The sequence below is a fragment of the Piliocolobus tephrosceles genome, chromosome 7, assembly GCF_002776525.5.
Source record: "Piliocolobus tephrosceles isolate RC106 chromosome 7, ASM277652v3, whole genome shotgun sequence".
Classification (NCBI taxonomy): Eukaryota; Metazoa; Chordata; class Mammalia; order Primates; family Cercopithecidae; genus Piliocolobus; species Piliocolobus tephrosceles.
This window is the reverse complement of record NC_045440.1, coordinates 112,680,444-112,707,003: the sequence shown is the minus strand read 5'-3', so window position 1 is coordinate 112,707,003 and position 26,560 is coordinate 112,680,444. Positions and strand designations below refer to the sequence as shown.

At 34.7% G+C, this 26,560-nt stretch overlaps 1 protein-coding gene across 2 annotated transcripts in view; it reads left to right on the top strand.

The window, feature by feature from the left end:
* The window catches only part of NUDCD1 (NudC domain containing 1), a 91,734-nt gene that overhangs the window by 30,862 nt on the left and 34,312 nt on the right, over positions 1-26,560 (top strand). For both annotated transcript variants that reach the window (XM_023224994.1, XM_023224987.1), the window contains exons 5-8: positions 1,431-1,613; positions 10,519-10,723; positions 16,136-16,280; positions 20,546-20,671. In XM_023224994.1, the coding sequence (XP_023080762.1) occupies positions 1,431-1,613; positions 10,519-10,723; positions 16,136-16,280; positions 20,546-20,671 (659 nt within the window). The remainder of the gene's footprint in view (positions 1-1,430; positions 1,614-10,518; positions 10,724-16,135; positions 16,281-20,545; positions 20,672-26,560) is intronic.

Genomic DNA, 26,560 nt, shown 5'->3' with positions numbered 1-26,560 from the left:
CAACATAGTGAGGCTCTGTCTGTACAAAAATTACAAAAACATTAGCTCAGCATGGTGGTGTGCACCTATAGTCCCAGCTACTCTGGATGCTGAGGTGGGAGGATTGCTTGAGCCTGGGAGTTTGAGGCTACAGTGAGCTGTGATTGTGCCACTGCATTTTAGCTTGGGCAACAGAGCAAGGCCCTATCTCAAATAAAAAAAATTTACACTTAATTTTAACCTAGCATTTCTCCACATATTTAACCATGGAATCCAGTTTTTTAGACTTCCTGTTCCTTTCTGTCCCATGCATGTTGGGAAAGGCCACCCTAGAAATATGTAATGTCTGTGTTTGGATCTTTAAAGTCAAGTAGGACTTTTGGCCCTGCATGTATCTGTAGGGGAAGTGTAGGAGTTTTGTTCATTCATTAAATTACAAGCCTGTCCTTAAATATGTATGAATTGAATGTGTGAATGTAGGTGAGGATTTTGAGTACAAACAATGAGATATTTTAAAAAAGATGGTATTATTATGTAAAAACTCATAATAATATAACATTGAGTTGTGATTTTTGGCTACTCAGTATGAAGCCTACAAGTACAACCACTTTGAAGAGTAACAGTATAGGTAACAGTATGGAATCAGCTCATATTTTTTCAAATATTTGAGTCCTTTTTAGAGCAAAAAATTACTGTCTTTATAGGAAAATAAATTTAATTTGTCAGAAACTTTTGGAATACAGTTAATTGTTTATATCTTAAAAGTAGCACTAATTTATGTTTAATTATAAGCATATAGATAAATGTCTTGAGTGGGTAAAAAAAATTATTTCTGCTATAAATTTATTTCATTGTTAAAATGCCCCTTATCAGGAGTTAGAGCAGGCAGAAAAATAGTCCACACTGCATGTTTCCCCTTGTCCTCAATTTGTGACTTTTCAGAAGATGCTTGTCACATACCTGCTGAGAAGGCAGACAGGCTTTAGTCAAGGAGAGGTAGGTCATACAGAAGCTGTTATTCCAAGTAAGCCAGTCATGTTGGAGTTCTGGGGCACTGCTGTCTAATAGAGATTTCTCCAAAATGGACATGTCTTATATGTGTACCATTCACTGCAGTAACTACTAGCCATATGTAGCTACTGAGCAATTAAAATGTGGCTAGTGTGACTGAGGAATTTAAATTTTACTTAATTTTAAGTAGCCACTTGACTTGTGGCCAGTGACTACCACATTAGACAGGACAATCATGAAGAAATTTCACCAGACCCAGCATTTTAAAATAGGGACTTATTTACAGAAAATTAGGTTGTAAATTGTTCATCCTTATGAAAAGACTCTTAATAGTACATTAAAAGTATTTAATTATAATTAAAATCAATATTTAAGTATCAGAATATTTTGATAATAGTTTTTATTTGTAATGTTTTGTTCTAAAATACTTTTTCTTACAGATAAGAAAAAATATGAAATTATTAAGCGTGATATTCTCCGTGGAAAGTCAGTGCCACATTATGCTGCTATTGAGCCCGATGGAAATGGTCTAATGATTGTATCCTACAAGTCTTTCACATTTGTTCAGGCTGGTCAAGATCTTGAAGAAAATATGGATGAAGATATGTCAGAGAAAATCAAAGGTAATTTTTATTCTTAAAAGAGCTTGTTTGTATTTGCGTAAACATATATTTGTCTTTTGTTTTCCCAGTTAATAGTTCTACACGGGCAAGATAAATGCGTGATTTTTTCTTTATTTTCTCATATATTTTCCAGAAGTCTTTTGTGAGGTATACCACCCTAATAGTGTGAATGAACTGGTGTAATTTGATCATTTTGTTATTACCAAAATGTTTTTTTAAAAAATCGTTTATTAGCTTCCTTGATTAGATGCTTAATAAATAGTTATCAAATAAATAATGTCTATTTGCTATTAATATTGATGGTATTAATAGTGTAATATTGAAGATACTAATTTTTAAAAATAAATTAAGCTAACCTACCTGTTCTTACCTTTTATACTAAACTGAAAGTAAGTTCCTTGAGGGCAGAATCACATAATTTTATCAATGTTGAATGAATGAATGAAGGTTATGTTTTAGCATGAAAAGACTGGCCATACACAGTGGCTCACGCCTGTAATCCCAGCACTTTGGGAGGCCTAGGCGGGCGGATCACAAGGTCGGGAGATCGAGACCATTCTGGCTAACACGATGAAACCCCATCTCTACTAAAAATACAAAAAAAAAATTTGGGCGTGGTCCCAGGCAACTGTAGTGCCAGCTACTTGGGAGGCTAAGGCAGGAGAATCGCTTGAACCCAGGAGGCAGAGGTTGCCGTGAGCCGAGATTGTGCCACTGCACTCCAGCTTGGGCGACAGTGAGACTCTGTCTCAAAAAAAAAAAAAGATAAGACTAACAAGAAATTTCAGAAGAAATTTATATTTGTAAATAAAGAACAGACATTCTTTTAAAACTATTCAAGAGAACATTCCTCTGTAATAATTACTGTTCATATTTCTGATGTTCATAGCCAGATAATAGTATATTTTACTTAACAGAGATTTTTGCAATATTTAATAATTATACATATTTTTCTTTGAATCTACCTTTTTTGTTAAGTTAATTATTTTAAAAAATTAGTTTTACCTTTTTATTTTTAAGTGAAAGCATGTTGATTAAGAAAGTAAGGAAATAAAAGAATGGCTACTCCATAAGCAGAGCAACCTAGGTTTACTATTTTTGGATGCCTTAAAAAATGAATTATTTGAAAAATATTTGAAAATATTAATGTAGTGTATAATTGAAAAATATTTTCCACAGAGTTTATAAATATATGCACCTTTGAATACAAATCTTAACTTAGTAGGCCTTTAGACTTTTAACACCTTGGTTTCCTCATATGGGATTCGTTTTTTGTTAGATTATCTCTAAGATCCTTTCCTGAATAAATGTTACTGTTCTAATTAGGATGCTAACCTCATCTAAAGCTTAGCCAGAATAGCTATTTATTTCACTAGATCATTTGTCTTTAGAATTCCTTTGGTAAGCAATTGTGAGGGAGTGGAATGAATGCCTTAATCTTTGGAGCCATTCTGCCCAGATAACTTGGAACCATGTAGTTCCAAGAGAGATTGAAGCCTAAGTGGGACACATCATGTCTTTAAATTACTACCACAGGTATTGTTTTTCTTGATGACATCTCATGCTATATCTTGACTTCCCCCCAAATTCATTGTTCATTTTCACAGTAATAAAGGATTTTCACAGTAATAAAGGAAAAGTGTTGTAATTTTTAAAAATTATGGGTAGTTTGGTCATTGATTGGCATGTGTAATACTTTCTGAATATTAATATATATACTGGTTTCCTTTCTGTTAACTTCAGGAAGACTGGTATTATCTATTGGCTGTTTGGCATTTTAATAATATGTTTTTAAAGACCTAAAACACAATCTCTAAAGGCATAAAAAGGTACTCAAAGAAACCAATAATTGAGAAAATTATTTTGGTGTTTGTATACATTCAACAATGTATACAATGGGGAGGTGATTAAAAAATTGTGACTTTCCCTTTAGTCTACATCCATGGCCTTTAATTAATTAATACATTTTTAAAATTTCAACTTTTATTTTAGATTCAGGGAGTACATGTGAATGTTGCTTTACCTGGGTATATTTGCATGGTGCTGAGATTTGGGGTACAATTGATCCTGCCCAGGTACTGAGCATAGTACCTAACAGTTATTTTTTCAACCCTTTCTACTCCCTCTAGTAGTCCATAGTGTGTGTTGTTGCCATCTTTATGTCCCATGGGTACCCAGTGTTTAGCTCACACTTATAAGTGAGATCATGTGGTATTTGGCTTTCAGTTCCTGCACTAATCTGCATAGGATTACGGCAACTTGCTATATTCATGTTTCTGCAAAGGACATGATTTTGTTCTTTTACCTGGCTGTGTAGTATTCCGTGGTGTATATGTGCCACATTGTTTTTTTCAGTCCACTGTTGATGGCCACCTATGTTGATTCCATGTGTTTACTGTAGTGAATAGTGCTGTGAAGAACATACTAGCCCATGTATCTTTTTGGCAAAAAAATTATTTATTCATATATATATATATACACACACCCAGTGTTGAGATTACTGGGTTGAATTGTAGTTCTGTTTTAAGTTCTTTGAGAGATCTTCAAACTGCTTTCCACAGGGGCTGAATTAATTGACATTCCCACCAATAGTGTATCAGCATTCTCTTTTCTCCACAGCCTTATCAGCATGTGTTGTTTCTTGACTTTTTATTAATAACCATTCTGACTGATGTGAGATGATATTATCCTTGTAGTTTTGATTAGTGCTGATGATTAGTGATGAGTATTTTTGCATGTTGGCCATTTGTATGTCTTGTTTTGTGAAGTGCTGTTCATGTCTTTTGCCCATTTTTTAATGGAGTTATTTGTTTTTTGCTTGTTCAGTTTTTTAAGTTCCTTATAGAGCCTTGATATTAGACTTTTGTTGGGTGCATAGTTGCAAATATTTTCTCTGATTCTATAGTTTGTTTACTCATAGTTTCTTTTGCTGTGGAGGAAGTCTTTCATTTAATGAGGTACCATTTGTCTGTTTTTTTTGCTGTTGAAATTACTTTTGAGTACTTAGTCATAATTCATTTTCAAGGCCAGTGTCCACAATGGTGTTTCCTAGGTTTTCTTCTAAGATTCTTACGGTCTGAGGTCTTACATTTAAATCTTCAGTTCATCTTGAGTTAATTTTTGTATATGGTGAGAGGTAGGGAACCAGTTTCATTTTTCTGCATATGGCTAGCCAGCTATCCCAGCACCCTTATTGAATAGGGACTCCTTTCCCTATTGCTTGTTTTTGCTGCCTTTATCAAAGATTATCAGATGAGTATAGGTGTGTGGCTTTATTTCTTGGTCCACTGGTCTGTGTATCTGTTTTTGTACCCTTTTTGGTTATTATAGCCCTGTAGTATACTCTGAGGTCAGTTAGTGTGATGCCTCTGGTTTTGTTCTTTTTGCTTAGGATGGCTTTGGCTATTTGGGCTCCTTTTTGGATCCATATGAATTTCAGAATAGTTTTTTCTAGTTCTGTGAAATAATATTGGTAGTTTGATAGGAATAGCATTTAATCTGTAGACTGTTTTGAGCAGTATGGACATTTTAACGATATTGATTCTTCCAACCCATTAACTTGGAATGTTTTTCCAGTTATCTGTGTCATCTGTTATTTCTTTCAGCAGTGCTTTGTAATTCTCCTTGTAGAGATCTTTCACCTTCTTGTTAGATGAATTCCTAGGTATTTTATTATTATTATTATTATTAGCAGCTACAGTAAATGGGATTGTGTTCTTGATTTGGCTCTCAGCTTGAACATTATTGGTTTGTAGAAATGCTACTGGTTTTCATACATTGATTTTGTATTCTGAAACTTCACTGAAGCCATTTGTCAGTTCCAGGAGGCTTTTGGTGGAATCTTTAGGATTTTCTAGGTATAGAATTATATCATCTGCAAAGTTTGACTTTTCCTAATTGGATACCTTTTATTTATTTCTTTTGCCTGATTGCTCTGGTTAGTACTTCCAGGACTATGTTGAATAAGAGCTGTTGAGAGTAGGCGTCCTTACTTTGTTTCAGTTCTCAAGAGGAATGCTTCGTTTTCGCCTCTTCAGTGTGATGTTGGCTGTGAGTTTGTCGTAGATGGCTCTTGTTATTTTGAAGTATGTTCCTTTGATGCCTAGTTTCTTGAGGATTTGTAAGATGAAGGGATATTAGATTTTATTGAACACTTGTTCTTCATCTATTGAGGTGTTCCTATAATTTTTGTTTTTAATTCTGTTTATGTAGTGAATCACATTTATTGATTTGAATATGTTAAACTAACATTGCATCCCCAGGAAGGTAGCCTACTTGATCATAGTCAATTAAGTTTTTGATGTGCTGTTGGATTCAGCTTGCTAGTATTTTTATGAACATTTTTGCGTCTATGTTCATCAGGGATATTGACCTGTAATTTTTATTTGTGTGTGTGTCTTTGCCTGGTTTTGGTATCAAGGTGATGCTGCCTTCATAGAGTGAGTTAGGGAGGAGTTCCTCCTCGATTTTTTTGGAATAGTTTCACTAGAATTGGTACCGGCTTTTCCTTGTATGTCTAGTAGAATTTGGATGTGAATCCGTCTGCCCAGGGCTTTCTTTGGTTGATAGATTTTTTATGACTGATTGAATTTTGGAACTTGATATTGGTCTGTTCAAGGTTTCAGTTTCTTTCTGATTCAATCTTGGGAGATTGTTTTCCAGGAATTTATCCATTTTCTCTGAATTTTCTAGTTTGGGTAATACAGGGGTTCATAATAGTCTCTGGGTTTTTTTTTGTATTTCTGTGGAATTGGTTGTAATTACCTTTTCATTTCTGACTGCGTTTATTTGCATCTTCTCTTTGTCAATCTAGCTAATAGCCTATTGATCTTGTTTATCCTTTCAAAAAAAAAAAAACAACTTTTGGTTTCATGGATTCTTTGTTTGGATATTTGGGTCTCAATTTCATTCTGTTCTGCTTTGATTTTAGTTATTTCTTTTCTTTTGCTAGTTTTGGTGTTAATTTGGTTTTTTTCTTATTCTTCTGGGTGTGATATTAGATCATTAATTTGAGATTTTTCTGACTTTTTGAGGTAGATATATAGCACTTTCCTCTTAACACTGCTTTTGCTGCATCCCAGATAATTTCCATGATATTGTGTGATTTTAGAGAGATCTTCTTGGTATTGATTTCTATTTTTATTCCACTGTGATCTTAGAGTATGATTGGTATGATTTCATTTTTTATAATTTATTGAGACTTGCTTTATGGCTGAGCATGTGAGTGATCTTGGGAGTATGTTCTGTGTACAGATGAGTAGGATTTATATTCTGTGGTTGATGGGTGGGGTCTTCTGTAGATGTCTGTTAGATCAAGTGTCAAATTTAAGTCCATAATTTTTCTTTAGTTTTCTACCTTGATGATCTGTGGGATGCTGTGAGTGGTTATGTTGAAGTTCCCCACTATTGTCTTGTGGCTAAGTCTTTCCATAGGTCTAGAAGCACTTGTTTTATGTATCTGGGTGCTCCAATGTTGAGCACCCAGATATTTGGGATAGTTCAGTCTTCTTATTGAATTAAACCCTTTATTATTATTTAATGCCCTTTGTCCTTTTTTACCTTTGTTGGTTTAAAGTATGTTTTATCTGATGTAAGAATTGCGGCCCGGCGCGGTGACTCACGCCTGTAATCCCAGCACTTTGGGAGGCCGAGGCGGGTGGATCACGAGGTCAGGAGATCCAGACCATCCTGGCTAATGCGGTAAAACCCCGTCTCTGCTAAAAATGCAAAAAATTAGCCAGGCGTGGCGGCGGGCACCTGTAGTCCCAGCTAATTGGGAAGCTGAGGCAGGAGAATGGCGTGAACCCTGGAGGCGGAGCTTGCAGTGAGCCAAGATTGGGCCACTGCGCTCCAGCCTGGGTGACAGAGCGAGACTCCGTCTCAAAAAAAAAAAAAAAAAAAAAAACAGAATTGCGACCCCTGCCCTTTTTGTTTTCCATTTGCATAGCGGGTTTTTCACCATCCCTTTACTTTGAACGTGTGAGTGTCATTATGTGTCTGATAAGTCTCTTGTAGAATGCAGATGGGCCTTGTTTTTTTTTTTTTTTTTAAATCCAACTTTCTACTCTGTGCCTTTCAAGCAGGATGTTTTGATCATTTACATTTAAGGTTAATATTCTTATGTGAAGTTTTGATTCTATCATGAAGTTGTTACTGGTTGCTTCGTAGTTTCTATCATGCAGTTGCTTTACAGGGACTGTGGCTCTGTCCTTGTGTTGTTGTGGTAGCAGATACTGTTCTTCTGTTTCCCTGTTTAGAACTTCCTTAAAGATCTCTTGTTAAGGCTGGTATAGTGGTAACTAATTCTCTTAGTGCTTGCTTGCCTGGAAAAGATTTTGTTTCTCTTTCACTAATGAAGCTTAGTTTAGTGGGTATGAAATTCTTGGTTGGAATTTCTTTAAAAATTCTGCAAATAGGCCCTCAATCTCTCCTCTCTTGTGAGGTTTCTGCTGAGAAGTCTGCTGTTAGCCTAATGGGGTTCCCTTGTTTGTAATCTCTTTTCTCTAGGTGACTTTAAGGTTTTTTCTTTATTGTTGACCTTGGACAGTCTTGTGCTATATGCCTTGGTGATCTTCATTTTGTATAGTATTTCTCAGGTGTTCTCTTGATTTCTTATACCTGGATGTCTACCTCTCTAGCAGGATTAGGGAAATTTTCTGAATTATCCCCTCAAATATGTTTTTCAGTTTGTTTAGTGTTTATTCTCTGGAATGCCAGTAGTTCATAGGTTTGGTTACTTTACATAATTTCATATTTCTAAGAGACTTTGTTCATTTTTTAAAATTCTTTTTTTTCTTTATTTTTGTCTAGCTAGGCTAGTTTGAAAGACTGGCCTTCAAGTTCTGAAATTCTTTCTTCTGCTTGGTCCAATCTGTTGATAAAGCTTTCAATTGTATTTGGAAATTCCATAAGTGAGTTTTTCAATTCCAGAAGTTTGTATTGATTTATTTTAAAGATGTTTATCTCTTCCTTCATTTCTTGGATTGCTTTAGAAGTTTCTTTGTATTGATTTTCAACCTTGTCTTAGATCTTGTTGAGCTTCGTTGCAATCCATGCTTTGAATTCTTTGTCTCTTATTTCTGAGTTTCTATTTTGGTTAAGGACCATTTCTAGAGAGCTAGTGATATTTTGTGTTCTGTCACTACATTCAGATTTTTTTATGGTGCCACAATTCTTGAACAGGTTTTTTTTTTTTGAATTTTTTTTATTATACTTTAAGTTCCAGGATACATGTGCAGAATGTGCAGGTTTGTTATATAGGTATACACCTGCCATGGTAGTTTGCTGCACTCATCAACCCGTCATCTACATTAGGTATTTCTTGTAATGCTATCCCTCCCCTAGCCCCCCACACGCCGACAACACCAGTGTGTGATGTTCCCCTCCCTGTGTCCATGTGTTCTCATTGTTCAACTCCCACTTATGAGTGAGAACATGTGGTATTTGGTTTTCTGGTTTCTTATCTAGAGATCCTGGCACTTCTAATTTTTATAATATTTTTGTGCAGGTAGGATTCTTTTTTCTTTCTTTGCTTATAATATATATATATATATATATATATATATATATATGTTTTTTTTTTTTTTTTCTTTCTCTTTCCTTCTCTTGGGGGTGTGACTGTAGAGAATGCTGAGTAGGGTCTTTGGGCTTTGCTTCCATAGCCCTATGCACTTCTGTTGGCAGGTTGTATATTGGGTTATGCAGTTTAACCTGCAAACCGGTAGATGGTGCTTATTAGTAACAGCCAATTGCAGCCAGTGCAGCTGGTATATACTTAATCCTTGTTTACTGGGAGAACTCTCTGTTGCCTCAGGCAATGGGCTGATTCTTGGATTGCACAGTTGTCTGAGCTGCCTGCTCAGCCCTGGGGATTGGGTGCCAAGATGGGCAGGATGAGACTGGGCAGATCTGCCTACAGATCCCCTGTGGCAGGTGTGGGCACCAGCGCTGAGGGAGAATCTACCTGGCAGCCATTAAATGCCTACAGGCGTGCCTAAGTGTGGAGCTGAGAAACACCCCCAGCCCCACGTTCTCTGGACAGGGTTTGGGAGATGGCATGAACTCCTAATCTAGGAGAGCTACAGGTGCCTGGAGCTCTGCCTGGGCAGGGAGCAGAGAGGGCCCCTCTGTATGAAAATCTTTGCACAGGAAATGTAGGTTAACTCAGGCTGTTGAAACAGGCAAACAGGTGCTTTGAATGCCTGAAAGTCTGCCTGAGTGTGAAGCAGAGAGGGCCCCCCTACACCAGATCTATGCATAGGAAATGTGGGGCAGTTCAGGCTGCCCATCTGGGCAAGGAGGTGCTTTGAATGTCTGGAGGTCTGCTTAGATGTGGAGTGGAAAGGGCCCTGCTGCACTGTGATATATGCACAGGAAGGGTTGGGGTAGTATGGCCTTTAATTTATACTAAAAGTGCATGGGATTTTGCACATCCTTCCATTCCCATGATCTGGCAGAAGCTATCCATTGAGATATTATTATGTAACTGCTTTGCTAGCTTTTCTGGGTAACGTATTTTGTGTTCTTTTGAACTAAGGAATCACTCTGTGTGTGTGTGTGTGTGTGTGTGTGTGTGTGTGTGTGTGTGTGTGTTTAAGGGAAGGAGTGAAAGAGGGATGAAGGGAGGGAGAGAGGGAAGAAATGAGGATAAAGGATTGCTATCATTAGTATTTTATGAGTGCTTTATCTCCTCAAGCATTAGGTAAGTCTGGAAAGGGAAATTTTCATGTTAATTACTACAAATCTGTGAGTGAAAATTCCTCAAAGAGATCTGTGCATATTTGTTTATAATTACATTTTGTGAGATAATCACTAGTAAATATACTAAAATTCTTTTAGATAGGTTTTGTGTGTGTGTGTTTTCTCTAATTTCTTATTACATGATGCATTTTTCTTTTCCCAATAGAACCTCTGTATTACTGGCAACAGACTGAAGATGATTTGACAGTAACGATAAGGCTTCCAGAAGACAGTACTAAGGAGGACATTCAAGTACAGGTTTTGCCTGATCACATCAACATTGTACTGAAGGATCACCAGTTTTTAGAAGGAAAACTCTATTCATCCATTGATCATGAAAGCAGTACATGGATAATTAAAGAGAGTAATAGGTATTTTTATAATTTCAATATTATCTTTTTTTCTTTTTACTCTTTCCACAGTTGGATACATCAGAGATTAGTACAATAGTTCTGTCTGTATTACTGGTTACTTTTCTTAAGATATATTAAAAATATAATTACTGTGTCAAAGAGCATGTTTCTAGTTGAAATTAAAGATAATAGCATAATTATCACTTGGAGAATATGGTAGTGCTTTGTTTTACCAGCTCTGGATACAATAATAATCATAGGTGAAAATGGCTATTTATTTTAAATTGCACTTTTTCAAACTTTTTAATAGAAATAATTTTTTTAACTTTAATTTGCTGGCTTGATAATATATTATAATATATTTCCATTCTTTAAAATTTAAAATATACAAAAGGATATAGAATGAGAAGTCTGCCTCCAACACAAGCCTATGGGTCACCCATCCTCCCACTCACAATCAGTGTTGTTACATTTTTGCATACATTCAAGCACCACACATACATTTTTCTTTTCTTTAAGGAAAACTACTTTTGGCGGCTAGCTGCAGTGGCTCATGCCTGTAATCCCAACATTTGGGATGCTGAGGTAGGAGGATTGCTTGAGGCCAGGAGTTTGTGACTAGCGTAGGCAAAAAGAGAAAATCCTGTCTCTAACAACAGCAAAAAAGTTTTTAACGCATATTTTACACAATTAAACATCTTGGTTTTGTTCATTTGCAATGATAAGTCTTAGGAATCTTTCCATAATGAATATATAAAAATTATTAAATTCTCTTTTATGATATGGTATTTTATTCTGTCAACTGCACCATCATTTTAGACAATGAATCCTCTATTGTATTAATTTAGGTTGTTTTCAATAATGTCTGTGTATATACATATTATTTCACATGTGTAGAAGTATATATGAAGGATAAATTTCTAAAAGCGGAATAATTAATATTTCTTTGTAAATTGTAATTTTTCCTTATGTAAATTCTCAATTTACATTTCTTTTGTGAATTGTGTGTTTAGTACACAAAGCCATAAAAGAAATACGTAAGTGGTCAGGCACAGTGGCTCATGCCTATAATCCCAGCACTTTAGGAGGCTGAGACAGGTGGATTGCCTGAGGTCAGGAATTCGAGACCAGCCTGACCAACATGGTGAAACCTCGTCCCTACTAAAAACACAAAAATTAGCTGGGCGTGGTGGCGGGTGCCTGTAATCCCAACTACTTCAGAGGCTGAAACAGGAGAATTGCTTGAACTTGGGAGGCGGAGGTTGCCGAGACCAGGCCATTGCTCTCCATCCTGGGCAATAAGAGAGAAACTCCATCTCAAAAAAAAAAAGAAATACACAAGTTAAACTTCATCAAAACAGGCATTTTCTGCATAGCAAAATTAAAAATTTTTGTTCTTCTAAAGATACCATTGAGAAAACTAAAAGGTAAGCCATGGACTGGGAAAAATATTCACAGTACTCATCTTAAACAAAGGGTTTTCATTCTTAGTGTATAAGGAAGCCTTACAAATTCATAATAAAAAGAAACCAATTTTTTTAAATGGTCAAATTATTTGAATAGACCTGTCACAATAGAAGATATGTGAACAGCTTGAACAGCTAGTAAGCCCATCAAAAGGCAATTATCATTAGACATTAGGAAAATTAAAACTAGAGTGAGACACCAATACATAACTAAAACTTTGAAGACTGACAGTATCAAACGTTGGCAAGGATGTGTGGTACCAGCAACTCATTCGTATCTGGTGCAAGTGTAAAATAATAATACAATCACTTTGGCAGACTGTTTAGTAGTTTCTTATCAAGTTAAACATATACTGATTTTTAATCTAACAATTCTACTCCTTGATGTTTAACCAAAATAAATGAATGTATATAATTTTTTGTTTTTTCTGAGACAGGGTGTCATTCTGTTGCCCAGGTTGGAGTGCAGTGGCACAGTCACTCAGCTAATTTTTTTGAGTTTTGTAGAGATGGGGTTTTGCCATGTTGCTCAGACTGATTTCAAACTCCTAACCTCAAGGGATCTGCCTGCCTCGACCTCCCAAAGTGCTAGGATTGCAGGTGTGAGCCACCATGCCCAGCTGAAAATATATATTAAAAAACAAAACAAAGCCAAAACAAATTTGCAAACATATATTCAGAGCAGGCACACTTTCAAAAGCCAGAAACTGGAAACATCTCTAGTGTTGCTGAAAAGGTGAATGGATAAGTACGTGTGGTATATTCATACAATGAAATGCTACTCTGTCATAAAGTGCTAGCAGTAAATAAAAAGCAATATGAATGAATTAAAAACACGTGAGTGAAAGAAACCAAAGACAAAAAATCGTACTGTATGATTCCACATATGGAGTTCTAGAACTGGCAAAACTAATCTATGGTGATACAAATCAAAACACTTGTTATCTCTAGGGTATAGGGAGATTGACAGGAGAAAGGTCACGGGAACTGCCCGTATGGTGGAAATAATTCAGTATCCTCACTGGATTACAAAGGTGTATGCATTTGTCAAACTCAGTAAATTCTACACTTAAAATCTGTAAATTTTATTTATAAATTATACCTCAATTAAAGGGGCAAAACTATCTTTTTAAAAAAGATAAAGTTAAGTGTCTTCTAAAACTAGAATCCTTTGCCCCCCCACTACTGTGCCATTTTGCAAATCTATTATTCCAGGCAATTTATTCCCTAATTATTTGGATTAATAAAATTATTTTCTTTTAATTTAAATCAAGTCTTAGTAATTATTAAATGTAGTGATGGATTAATGAATAGAGTTAGGCAGTTAATTTTTTAAATCATCAGATTTGGTCAGAAATGAGAAATGGTTGATTTAAAATATGACCTAAATCTTGTGCTTTAAGTTGATGTTACATACAGGATAACTTAGATGTTTTTACACAAAGTATAGTTCTTAATTAGTAGTATATGATCCATGTGAGTCTGATACAAGTCTCAATCATGAGCGTCTAAGACAAATATATTTAGCTCATAGAAAGTTTGAAGTTGTAAAAGCAAGTATCTTACATTTCATTAATGAAGACATTTGGTGATTTTGTTATACATCAAAGATAATTGCTTGAAAGGTTCTTTTAAAAGTATTTTGTATCTCCACATACTCTATTTAGTTATGTTTATGTGTATGTGAGTCACATTTACAAATTGGCAAACCAACTAGAACATATTGTTAAATGTAAGTCATCACGCAATAACCCAGCAAAGGTCTAGGGGAATAGCTTGACTTCATGTAAGTAGTTCAGCATTCAGTGCATCAACATAGATCAGTATTATTTTTCCATTAAATTTGGTGTAGGTGGTATCGTTGGTTTAAAAACACACGATTTTCTGTACTTGAGTAAATTATTCCTACCTCTCATTTTCAAAAGTTATTGTCTCACTTTTTAACTAATCTGTAATTTATTATGTTTGGCATTGTGTGGGCTTTTTTTGTTTGGATGGTAGCATACAATACTAGTTTTAAAACGTATAAATGCAGTCTTACAAGAAGGGTGCACTGATTAGCTGTGCAAATTAATGATGGTTTGGAAATTATAACAGATTGTATCAACTCTTTCAGACCTCTTTAGGTAGCAACTAGTTCACTGGGTAAATGTTCTTTAATAGTTATTTATATATATTTTTTCACTACTGCAGAATAGTGCAGTAGTGAAGAACATGGACTTAGAGCCAGACTGCTTAAATAGCTTGTGACCTTGGCAAGTTGCTTAACCTCAGTACTTTTTTTTCTTACTTGTAAAATGGTGATGATAAAAATATTTCCAGTACTTTATTTGGTTGTTGTAACCAGTGAGTTAAAACATGTAAAGTGCTTAAGACAGCACCTGACATATAGGTAAGTATAAGCTATTGTCATTATTACTATTAATATCATCATCTTCATCATCATCATCATCATTATTATCAAGATTACCTTTATCCTGAGAAAATGTAACTAAATCTCGGGACCGGGCACAGTGGCTCACACCTGTAATCCCAGGACTTTGGGAGACCAAGGCAGGCAGCTCACTTGAGGCCAGGAGTTCAAGACCAGCCTGGCCAACATGGCAAAACCCTGTCTCTACTAAAAATACAAAAATTAGCCAGGTGGGCATGATGGCGTGGCCTGTAATCCCAGCTACTTACTTGGGAGGCTGAGGCACAAGAGTCACTTGAACCTGGGAGTCAGAGGTTGCAGTAAGAGAGATTGTGCCACTGCCCTCTAGCCTGGGCAAGAGAGTGAGACTCTGTCTCAAAAAAAAAGAAAAAAATGTAATTAAATTTTGGCTTTTATTGTGGTAGTAATTTTCAGTGCTAATGATAAGTACTCATATTATTATTTTGTATAGTCTCTTAAAATAGGTAGTTTCAGAAAAATGTTAAATGCTGTAATTCATAAGGTAGTGATTATAACAGTCTTGAAAAAGAACGGCAGATAAGTTTGCATGTCCTATTTGATAATTATAATAGTTATTATTGTATTCTTGCAGTTGTGTTCCAGGGCATGAGCTAATATGGTACACATGTATGAAAGATGGCACATGGAAAAAGTTGCTTTGTTGTGGAATAGCTATCACCACTCCCCTTTTCTGTTACAGCAGTGGGTGCTCCCAAAGCATCTTGCTTGGGTTTTCCTTCCTATTCCAGAGGAACATGAGCCAACTTACTTCTCCTCCTATGTCCATAGTCTGCCTTGACTCTGCTCTTTCCCTTTCCTGCTGCATCAGTCCTTGATCTCAGGGTTCCCTGACAGGCCATTTTTAGTACATTTGGAATTATTTAATTGTTTACATGTACAGAATTAGATTTTACATAAGTTAATAGAGAACACATTAACATCTTTTTTCCCTGTATTACCAAAGTTATTTTTTTTCCTTATTTCTACTTTTCAATTATTTAACATCTGTATTTTAAAATTAAGATTTGCATTCATTTAATCTGCTTGATCTTTAATAATCATATATTATGGTTCTCAGTTTGTAAAAATAAAGTTAATTGTTGGTTCCAGACACAAAGAATTATCCTTTAGTTACAGGCCTTTTCCTCTTTGCTTACATGCCCACATCCCCGACCATTCCCCAGATGTCTTATAGATCCATGCTTCTTGTATTTCTATTAAGTTCAGGAACATACTGCACACCAGTACTTTCTGGATGACCTCACTCTTTCCAGCCAGTTCTCTCTTCAGGCCATTTGATGTACCATTTCCAGTGGTACTTTCTTTGTTTATTAAATCTGGACTATTCGCCATTGGATTATAGGTTTTCCATCACATGCAGAATTTAAATGAGCAAGATTTTTGGTAAACCATCCTGTGGACACTGGAGGGGTCTTTCTATAGAAGATAGAAACAAACAATGTTTGTTACTGATTGTATAATTTGTATAATTACTTAATGTAACTTTACTTTTCTCATTTAAACTTCTAGCTTGGAGATTTCCTTGATTAAGAAGAATGAAGGACTGACCTGGCCAGAGCTAGTAGTTGGAGATAAACAAGGGGAACTTATAAGAGATTCAGCCCAGTGTGCTGCAATAGCTGAACGTTTGATGCATTTGACCTCTGAAGAACTGGTAAGTAGTTGAAATACTAGTGTGACTTTCCAAGGGTCCAAAAATATGTTATGTGAAGATTATGCCATGCTTTTCAAACATTATTTTGCTTTTCCTAATGTAAAAGATGCATATCAGATACTACTGATCTGAGTGATGTTTGAATATGGCTTAAGTTCTAATATTTATTTCTTACACTATGTAAATACATACATATATGTGTGGTCATACTATATAGAGAGTTTGCCTGCATCTGTGTATGTGTGTGTATGTATTGTACGTGCTCTCTCTTTCTCTCTCTCTACATGTATTCTTTAGAAGAATCAACTGACCAGTGCTGGTAGGACAAAAATTATGTTAAAATTTATTTACTAAGAATCTACTTATCACTAAAATTTTTGAGGTGATTTTAGAATTTTGCAAGGATATATGTATCATATATAGTAATTTTTTCTTTGTAATGTAATTAATTGTGATGATTACCGTGACACCACAATACTTAATCATGAGGTTGAATATGTTCCCACTCTGATGACATGTACGATCATGTTAAGAATGTGAACAAATACAGCAGTACATCAGAATTTTAAATTATATGTTCATTTTCTAACAATGATATCAGCATATGAAAGATGTCTGGTTTATTGCCATCTTGAATTATAGACATGAGGAAGACTGTACAAAGTATTGTTTATACTATAATGTTAATTGCATCCTAAGATAGAAAAAAAGGATTAGAATATTGAAAGTGAATGTCTCTATCAAAAGGAAACATGGCCAGATAGAGAAACCAAGTTTCATGTTTGCCAGTAGTAATTGAAAATTTCAGGAATCACTGAAACTCATATATAGGACTTCAAAACTTTGATTTCATAGCCCTGTGTACAACAAACCATACAGGCTGCATTGCCTTATATTCACTCATTAAGCAAGTAATATTGTGTTAGGCTCTGGGGATATAATAACAGTGACAGTATTGGAGATGTGTTTTGAGATTGTAGATAATTGCAGTTAACTACTTTTTAAACTTGATGGTTTCAATTGAATATTAGTGTTTATGAGAAAGTTATTTATGCCTGAACACCAGTGTGTTTGTTACATTTTGAAAAGACAAACATACAATCTTATCTGCAGCTGAAGGCAGTTTTGTTTTTCAAATATTCATACTTGCCTTACTGCAGTGGTTAGAATGTCTTCTCCACAGCTATATAGAACTCTCATATGGTAAAAGCAGACATTCTTGCCTTATTTGTGATCTTGGGGAAAATAATTGACTATTTTATCATTAAGAAGGATAAATTCTTTTTATTACATTGAAAAAACTTATGTTTGTAGTGTGCTGAGAGTTTTTATTATGAATGATTATAGAATTTTCTGCATTGGTGGGATAAGCCCTTTTTGGTCAGGTTTTTTGTTTTGTGTTGTGTTGTTTTTTACCATCGTTTTCCAGTTTGAATATCTGGGTTATAACTTTGTAAAATGATTAGGGACGTGTTCTATTTGTAGAAGAGAATGTATGGAACTAGTGTTATGTCTTAAAATGTTTGGCAGAATTTGTCAGTAAAACAATCTGGACCTTGAGTTTGCTTTTTTGGAAGGCACTTAACGATGGTGCCTTAGTTTTTAATGTTTTTAATTTCTTTTAACAGATATAGGTCTAATGTGAGCATCTGTTTCCATTGCCTTTGTTTTTCGGTTTTCCATTTCTTAATTTCCATGTTACATGTATTATGTTCTTCCTTTTGTTTACTAGGAATTTATTTTGCTTTTTTGTTTTCTGTTTTTGAAGGTGATAGCTTAGTTGATTTTTGAACTTTCTGTTCCAATGAGAGCACTTAATGTTGTACACGTCCTTCTAAGCACTACTGTAACTCCATTCTCTAAATTTTTAGCCTACCTTAATTCCATAGGGATTGATTTGATTCGATGCTGGGCTTCGGTCTTTTACATGGCTGATTTATTCCATGTTTATTCTTACACCTAAGGCAAAACTTTTCTTTTATCTCAACTGAAAGCCTAGGATGTTTACCAGGGCTTCTCCTGCTGTGTGGACTCTGAAGTCTAATTTTTGACTCCCAAGCACTTTAATACCCCAAACTCAGCTTTTTAGCCCCTTATTTGCTGCTTTCCACTTGTCTTTTTCAACTCAGTTTAAAAAGCAGTAAATGGTCCTTGGAAAGCAACATAGCATTTGCTATGTTGAAGTTTGACCCTTTTCTCTGCAATTTCCTTTTCTCTCTAATCTTGTCCTGTGAAGCATTGGTGATCTTGATAGTCGTGAACTTTTAATTTTTTCTGCTTCTAAAGTATAGATAATTGGAAGGTGAAGGGCCTAAGGAGAAATCTATAGGGTACTTTCTCTATTCTGTTGGACATAGATATCTCCTTGAGACACTGTGCAGAATGGCATCAACTAACCAGGAGATTGCTGGTGGTGCCGTTACAGCCAGTCGCAGCAACCATGATTGTTCCCATTGATATTTAGACTACAGGCAACAGCCACAACTAGGCGGTTCCATATTCCAGCTGGGACATGGACACATGTTGAGTATGTAGATCTTCTAGAACTTCCATCCATTTAGTTTCAGATTCTCTCAGTTCATTTCATTAAATATTTAATAACATGAGAATTAACATAACTCTGTATCTTAGCAAACTAGATGTTTACACATTTGGTCAGTTGTAGAATTGTATTTCTGCTATATGCAGATATTGTATAATTTATTGCTTAATTATTGTGATCCTGTTACTCTGTGAAGTATTTAAGACCAGACAGTGACCCTTGTATTGAAACAAGGGAACATTTAAAAATTGCTTTTATGAATTTATTTATGTCTAGTTTAGGCTTATTAACAATATTTCAGTGTTTCTGTTTGGGTAGATATTTGTGTGTGTGTGTATATTTTAGTGGTTCTAGAGGTTACATCTTTGATTTATCACCAACTGTCTTTAAAAACTTATCACTTCATCTATAATTTAAGAAATTTATATTTTCCTCTCTTCTGTTCTTTGTATTATTGTTGTCTTACATTTAATATTAAAATTAATATTGCATTGCTATTTTAGCTATAGTCAGTAATTCTCTTTTAAAAGAGATGAAAAATGTGAAAAAAAGGTTTTTCATTTACTCTTATATTTGCCTTTTCATCTATTCTATATTCCTTTGTGTTGATTGACATTTTCATCTGATGTTATTTTTTTCTGGCTGGAGAGCTTTTTTTTTTGCATTTTTTTCTAGTGTGGATTTGCTGGTGGTAAATTCTCTCAGCTTTTTTCTGCAAAAATATTTCGGCATCCGCCACCTCGCCCGGCTAGTTTTTTTTTTTGTATTTTTTAGTAGAGACGGGGTTTCACAGTGTTAGCCAGGGTGGTCACGATCTCCTGACCTCGTGATCCGTCCATCTCGGCCTCCCAAAGTGCTGGGATTACAGGCTTGAGCCACTGCGCCTGGCCTCTTTTCTTCCCTTTTCTAAAGTTATTTTTGTGATGTATATAATTCAGCGTTGACAGGTTTGTTTTTTTTTTTTTTTCTCTTACACTTTCAAATACACACCATTGTATTCTGGCCTACATAGTTTCTGATGAGAAGTCAGCTGTCTTTTAAAATCTTTGTTCCTTTGTAAATAATGTATCTTTTCCTCCCCGTCTGCTTTTAGGAATTTGTTTATTACTGCTTTTCAGAAATTTACTTATAATGTGACTTACTGTGGTTTTTGATTTTTTTAAAAAATCTTTGTTGTGCTTGGAGTTCTTTGGAGTTCCATTACTTATTCACAATTTTTTCCCCTTCTTCTTGCCCTCCTCCAATTACCCGTATGCTAGACCATTTGATATTGTTCCACAGATCACTGAGTTTCTCTGTTTTTATGTTTTGTCTTTGTGCTTCATTTTGTAGTCACTATTGCTATTTTTCAAGCTCACTGGTCTTTTGTCCTGCAGTGTCTAATCAGCTGACTGTCACATCTGTTTTGCTTTTCATTTCAGATTTGTGTTTTTATATCCAGAAGTTCAGTATGGTTCTTTTCTTTCATCTCTCACTTTCTCATGTTTATGTTTTCCTTTACATCTTTGAGTATATGGAGCATGTTTATAATACCTGTTTTCATATCCTTTTCTGCTGACTTCGTCATTCTGTTATTTCTGTTTGTGTGATTATGATTTTATTGGTCATGGGTTTGCAGTTCATTTTTAATTACTGCTGTAACCTTAACATTTTTAAAGATGAAGAAACCCATTCCCTTGTTTATTTGTTTTACTTATTTACTTATTTTATTTTCTGGACTAAGAATCCAAATCCAGATAAAGAAAAACCACCTTGCAATGCTCAAGAGTTAGAAGAATGTGATATTTTCTTTGAAGAGAGCTCCAGTTTGTGCAGATTTGATGGCAATACATTAAAAACTACTCATGTGGTAAGTTACTGATATTAATATTTTTATAAAATTTTGTCAATAGTTAACTCAGATGATTGGCCTGTATATGTTTTTCAAAGATACTTGATGAGCAGTTATTGGCTTTGATAAGTCTCATCACTCCATAAAGTAGCATCTTTTCATACACTCAGTAAAACAGTGTTGTATAGTTTTGGTACCACTGTATATTGATATCTTTCAATTTGCGCTTTTCTGGACGGGTTTTTCCATATATAATTGTGACCCTATAATGTATAATAACTTCACTTTTTTTTTTTTTCATTCAACATTATGAGCTTAAGCGTTTCCTCATGTTATTTAAATGTCTGGTTTAATGGTTGGATTGTACTATGATGTTGGTCATGTCTGCATGTAGTGATTCTACCCATTACAGTAAGTAATAGCTTTTTAAAAATACATTATGATGATGCTATTTTTAAAAACCTCTGTTATATGAAGCCTTTTCTATTTCCAGGGAAATTTAGCTAATAACAAGTTACAGAATTCAAATTAATGAATCATAAGCCTCTGACAAATTGATTACCACTTATATTTTTATTAGTAATGATTGCAGTTATTGCCTGATTCACTGCATCTTCATCTTCACTTTTTTGTTTGATCATTACTAATTGGTGTGCAGAATAAACTTGTGCCAATCTTTTTTTTTTTTTTTTTACTGTCAACTGTTTCATATAATAACTATTTCTTTTGTGAAGAAGTTTTTATTTGTCTTAGTGTTACTTACCAATTTGTATGACGTGTTTTAAATTTGAATAATGCCTCTATATCAAGTGAGTTAATTTTCTTCTTCTTTTTCTATTTTGGAATATTTTTATTCAACTCATTAATTCATCTGGAATTTGTTTTTCCTTTTCTCTCTTGTGTGCCATATATATATATATTTATTTCACACCCTGCCCCCCCCCCCCCCCAAAATTACACTGTGTTTACAAGATTTGAGAGATTTGTATTAAGATACTGAAGAAGACTGCCTGGAGCGACTTGATACAGTAGATGTAGATTTTTTTTTTTTTTTAAATTTAGAACCTTATTAGACCTTCCTTCTTAGGGGAATCCTTAACCATTAGTTATTACTACTAAGTGTGTGTTTCATGGAGTTGTTTCTGTGAGCAGGGTGTCTCAGCCAGTTGGTGGCTAATTTAGAGCTGTGCATATAGAAATTAGTGTTATTACTGAAACCAGAAGGAAATTTGGGAGACTCATTCCAAGCAAAAGCAACAGAGGAGATTGAGAACAACTTGGTGTTTTTAGACTTGTTAGTCTTTGATACAGGTTTCAAAGGCTCTGTTTTCAAGAAAACCCTGAAAAATTTCTGCCAAGTTTGCCCTGATGTTTCTTTGTTATGTAGAGGTTTGGGGAAAAGTGTATTCTACCAGAATTCATGTAACCGAAGTTAAAAGTGTCATGGGAAGCTGGTTTACCAGGTCTGAGTTCTGGCCCAACATCTTGCTGACTGAAAGGAAATATAACTGTTCTTCTCACTCGCTGTCCCTTCCTGGTCTTTTTGGATACTTACAAGCTTTCTTTAATGGCTGAATGTTAATTAGCACTAAAATGAGCATTTCTAGATTATACCTATGTGGATAAACGAGGTGGAATGGCATAGGACCAATGGCTAGGCAGAAGTACCATTTGAAGCTGCATAAAAGTAAATATTTGCTTTTACAATTAATTTCTATCTCTGCACTGCTCTCTTCTTTACCACGCTTTAACACTAGTAAGTTCTAAAAAGCACATGGATGACATTTTACCAGTGTCCTCAACACCTACCAAATGTTCTGATTCATGATAGTTGCTTAATACATTTCTGTAGAATTATCTTTTAGTGACAGTCATTAAATTTAAAAAAATTGTTTTAGGTCCATCTTGGATCTCAAGAAATGACTGTCTTTCATTTTCTCCCTTCCTCCTCAATTAATCTTCTAATTGAAGAGTAAGCAGTATTCTTAGATTATTATATCCAGGCTGGGTACTGGTCAAAACCCCAGATTATCAGAGCTGTTTCGAGTTTTTAAGAGTTTTACTTCCTACCTGTTGTTTAGTTTTGACATAATCTTATAGATGATTCCCTGAATTGTGATAAATAAGAGCCATCACATAGCTACTCTTCTCTTTGTTACCTTGGGTTAAATTTCAGAGAACCAGTTTCAGGTGTGACTGATAGAAGCCTCTTGAATCTGACTAACTGGAGATTATTTGTTCTAATAATGAAGAATCTGTTCTTCTTTAATGTTCTTCTTAATGTTATACTTTTAGGTGCTATAACTCTTAGATACTGTTTTCTGCCAAACTTTTACAGGGAAGGCAGTTGTATCTTAGGTGTCATAAAATGCTGTGGTTTAAACTTAGCTTCCCTGAAAATTTCGGTTCATCTTAGTACTCCTAAATAGTGTTGATCAGTAGTTTAATGATGGTCACTGAGATACCCCCAGTTAATGATACATTTCTTCATTTCTTATGTTTGAGCATATTAATTAAAACCAAGGAATGGCAAAATAAAAGCATTATTACTGATACATTACAGTACAAAAGCTTACTGGATCTACGTACTAAGTCCTAGAATTTAACAGATTTAACTATAGTCACAGGCAATGTTAAATCAGCTCTGGCTGCCCCTAGAGGGGCAGTGGAAGACTCTTATTTCCTGAGCCCTCTAGCTCCTTATATGAAAAAGTGATAGAACTGAGAAAAATATACCGATTTTTCTTACATTTACTGATCAAATGTGACTTCACTCCTCAGGAATTTATAAAAGCTAGAATGTTATAGCAGTGGATCTTCTCAGTGTTGTAGATCAAGAGTGGGGAAGAAGTCTAATATATAATAAACAGGGACAATCTTTCCAACTTCAAAGAAATTCCATATTTCATCTTCTTCATTTTACGGATTTATTAAGACAAGCTGAGATAGATGGAGTTTATATGGGATCAAAGAGAGAGTCAGTAGTGGAAACTAGATCTCTTGGGCTGCCAGTATGCTTTCCATAATTTTCCCGAAACCAACAGGATCATAAATTTCTCTTTGGAGATCCTAAACTACTACAGTTCGTTCTTACTTCTGAATAAATACAGTTAGTCTTACTTCTGTGTTCCTAAGGAATGTGAACAATAGATTTCTGTGGTAAGCAGTTTCTATTCTCATAAACTTAAGAAATAAACAAACAATCCTTCATTGTACCATAGCTTTTATTTGATGAGACATTTCCAGCATTTTGTACATACCTTTTTAACTAATCACATTTCAAAGTTTAATTGCTGGTTTAACTTCAATTAGTGTATAATTAAACTAAAGATTCTTATCTTGTTTCAGTTGGATTTGAAACCAAACTTTCTTTTTATAAGTATAAGCCCTTTATGGTAGAACAATTTTTATTCCTTTGGGTATATACACAATAATGGGATTGCTGGGTCAAATGATAATTCTGCCCTGAGTTCTTTGAGAAATCTCCGAACTACTTTCCACAATAGCTAACTAATTTACATTCTCATTAGCACTGTATAAGCATTCTCTTTTCTCCTCCATGTCACCAGCATCTGTTTTTTTTTTTTTTTTACTTTTTAATAATGGCCATTCTGACTCGTGAGATCCTAAACACTGAATACATATGGACACACAAATGAAAACAACAGACACCAGAGCCTACTTGAGGGTGGAGGGAGGGAGGAGGATGAGGATTGAAAAACTACCTGTCGGGAACTATGCTTTTTACCTGGTTGGCGAAATAATCTGTACACCAAACCCCCATGACACACAGTTTACCTATGTAGCAAACTTGCACATGTACCCCGAACATAAAAGTTAAAAATTATAGGCATTTTGATTTTTATATTAATTAATTTTTATATAGACAAAAATGCACTGAAGTAAAAATGCATAAACATATATATAGAATGGATACTCATACAATGCTTGAAATTTGAAATTACCTTACATGGGAAGGTTAGTATATTCCCTAAGAGTTTTAGAAAATAATGCTGTAATAAAAAGGTCAGAACTCTATGTTTTAAATGACAAATATCCCAAAATACGTTTCCTTTAAAGATATGGACATTAGGGTTAGAATTGCCATTTGGAAAATAAAATGTTAAATAAATAAATGAAGCAGCACAATAAAAGAAATATTAAATTGGTCACTAAAGTGTAAAGTGCAAATCAGAATTCAGATAGAATTGAAGATGAATTATTTTTACTTCTATCTAAGAGCTGTCAAAATGTTAGCCTCTGGCCATATGGTGACTATTGAGCAATTGAAATATGGGTAGTCTGAATTGAAGTGTGCTATAAATGTAAAATACACTACCAGATTTTGAAAATATGAAATACATAAAACATAAAATATTACTAATTAATTTTTATGTTGAAATGATAATCATTTGGATATGTTTGGTTAAATAAAATACATTATTCAAATTAATTTATCCAGTTTCTTTTTATGCTTAAATATGACTCCTAGAAAATTTAAAATTATGTATGTGGCTCCCATTTTATTTCTGTTCAACACTGATCTGTAGTAATCAAATTATATAGACTTGAATGACCAGAAGGTGATAGGATATTTTTAAGTATTAGATTATGGTGAATTTCTTAGATAGATGATATTCATCTATTGCTTAAGACAGGGGTCCCAACCCCCCAGGCCACGGACTTTACAGGTCCCTGGCCTGTTAGGAACCTAGTCGCACAGCAGGAGGTGAGCAGTGGATGAGCTCCGCATCCTGTCAGATCAGCAGCAGCCTTAGATTCTCATAGTGGTGCTATTGTGAACTGTGCATGCAAAGGATCTAGGTTATGCAGTCCTTATGAGACTAATGCCTGATGATCTGAGGTTTCAACCTGGAACCCCCACACACCCCCACCTTTGTCTGTGAAAAACTTGTCTTCATGAAACGAGTCCCTGGTGCTAAAAAAGTTGGGGACCACTGGCTTAAGATATAAAATTGAAGCACCTGAAAGAATATTTGTAACTTTTAAATAAACTCATCAAGACAGGAAGAAGAAGAGTTACAAACAGAAAATAATTCTTTTAAGTTAATGTCATTATGAAAGGAAGTAGGAAAAGCAAGTGCTGTATATTATTAATCCTTTCAAGAGGATATTAAGGATAGGATCAGAAGTTATTAGAGCATTTATAATAGTGTAAATAGTTATAATAGTTTAAAGCACATTTAAAAAGTATCTAAACCAGTGATTTTTGGTCTCAGGACCCCTTTACATTCTTTTTTTCCCCTCCATATTTTATTAAACTATTTGGAAATGGATATTTTAAATTACTATAAAAAGCAGAATTATCCCGATACACACATAAGCGTTTGTTAATATACCACTAATCTCACCAGAAGAGTGTTTTAAGGATTGGCAGGCTGTCATCCTCATGGTGATAAATATGAGTTCTTCAAAATTCTAAGTTTTGTTCAAAAGCTGACATTTTATCATTGGCAACAAATACTTTTGGGTGTTCTCCTTGAAGTGATAGACTTCAGTCATTTACTTTGGGAAAATGTTTACCGAATCTCAATTCAGAATAACCATAGTTTGTCAACTGTTGTTTCAGGTAAAAATACTCTTCCATGAAAAAATGGCCATTTCAGTGTTTGCAGCTCAAACGATTCCCAAGTGCTTTTCCTTGAGACAACCATGGTACTTTAGTATGCAGCAGAACTGCTTTATGTGTGCTTCCCATTTAATCATGCAGAATACTAAAAAGACATGTACTCAAGAGTCAAGATGTAATAAAATTAATCTTGGATTAATAATAAACCAATAATAAACCAATAGGAAGTGGTTTGGCTTGGTTGTAGAAAAGGAAGTCCTGTCATACTTCTACAAAGTCTTTCTGAGAACACAATAGGTGACCACTTCCTCACCCAG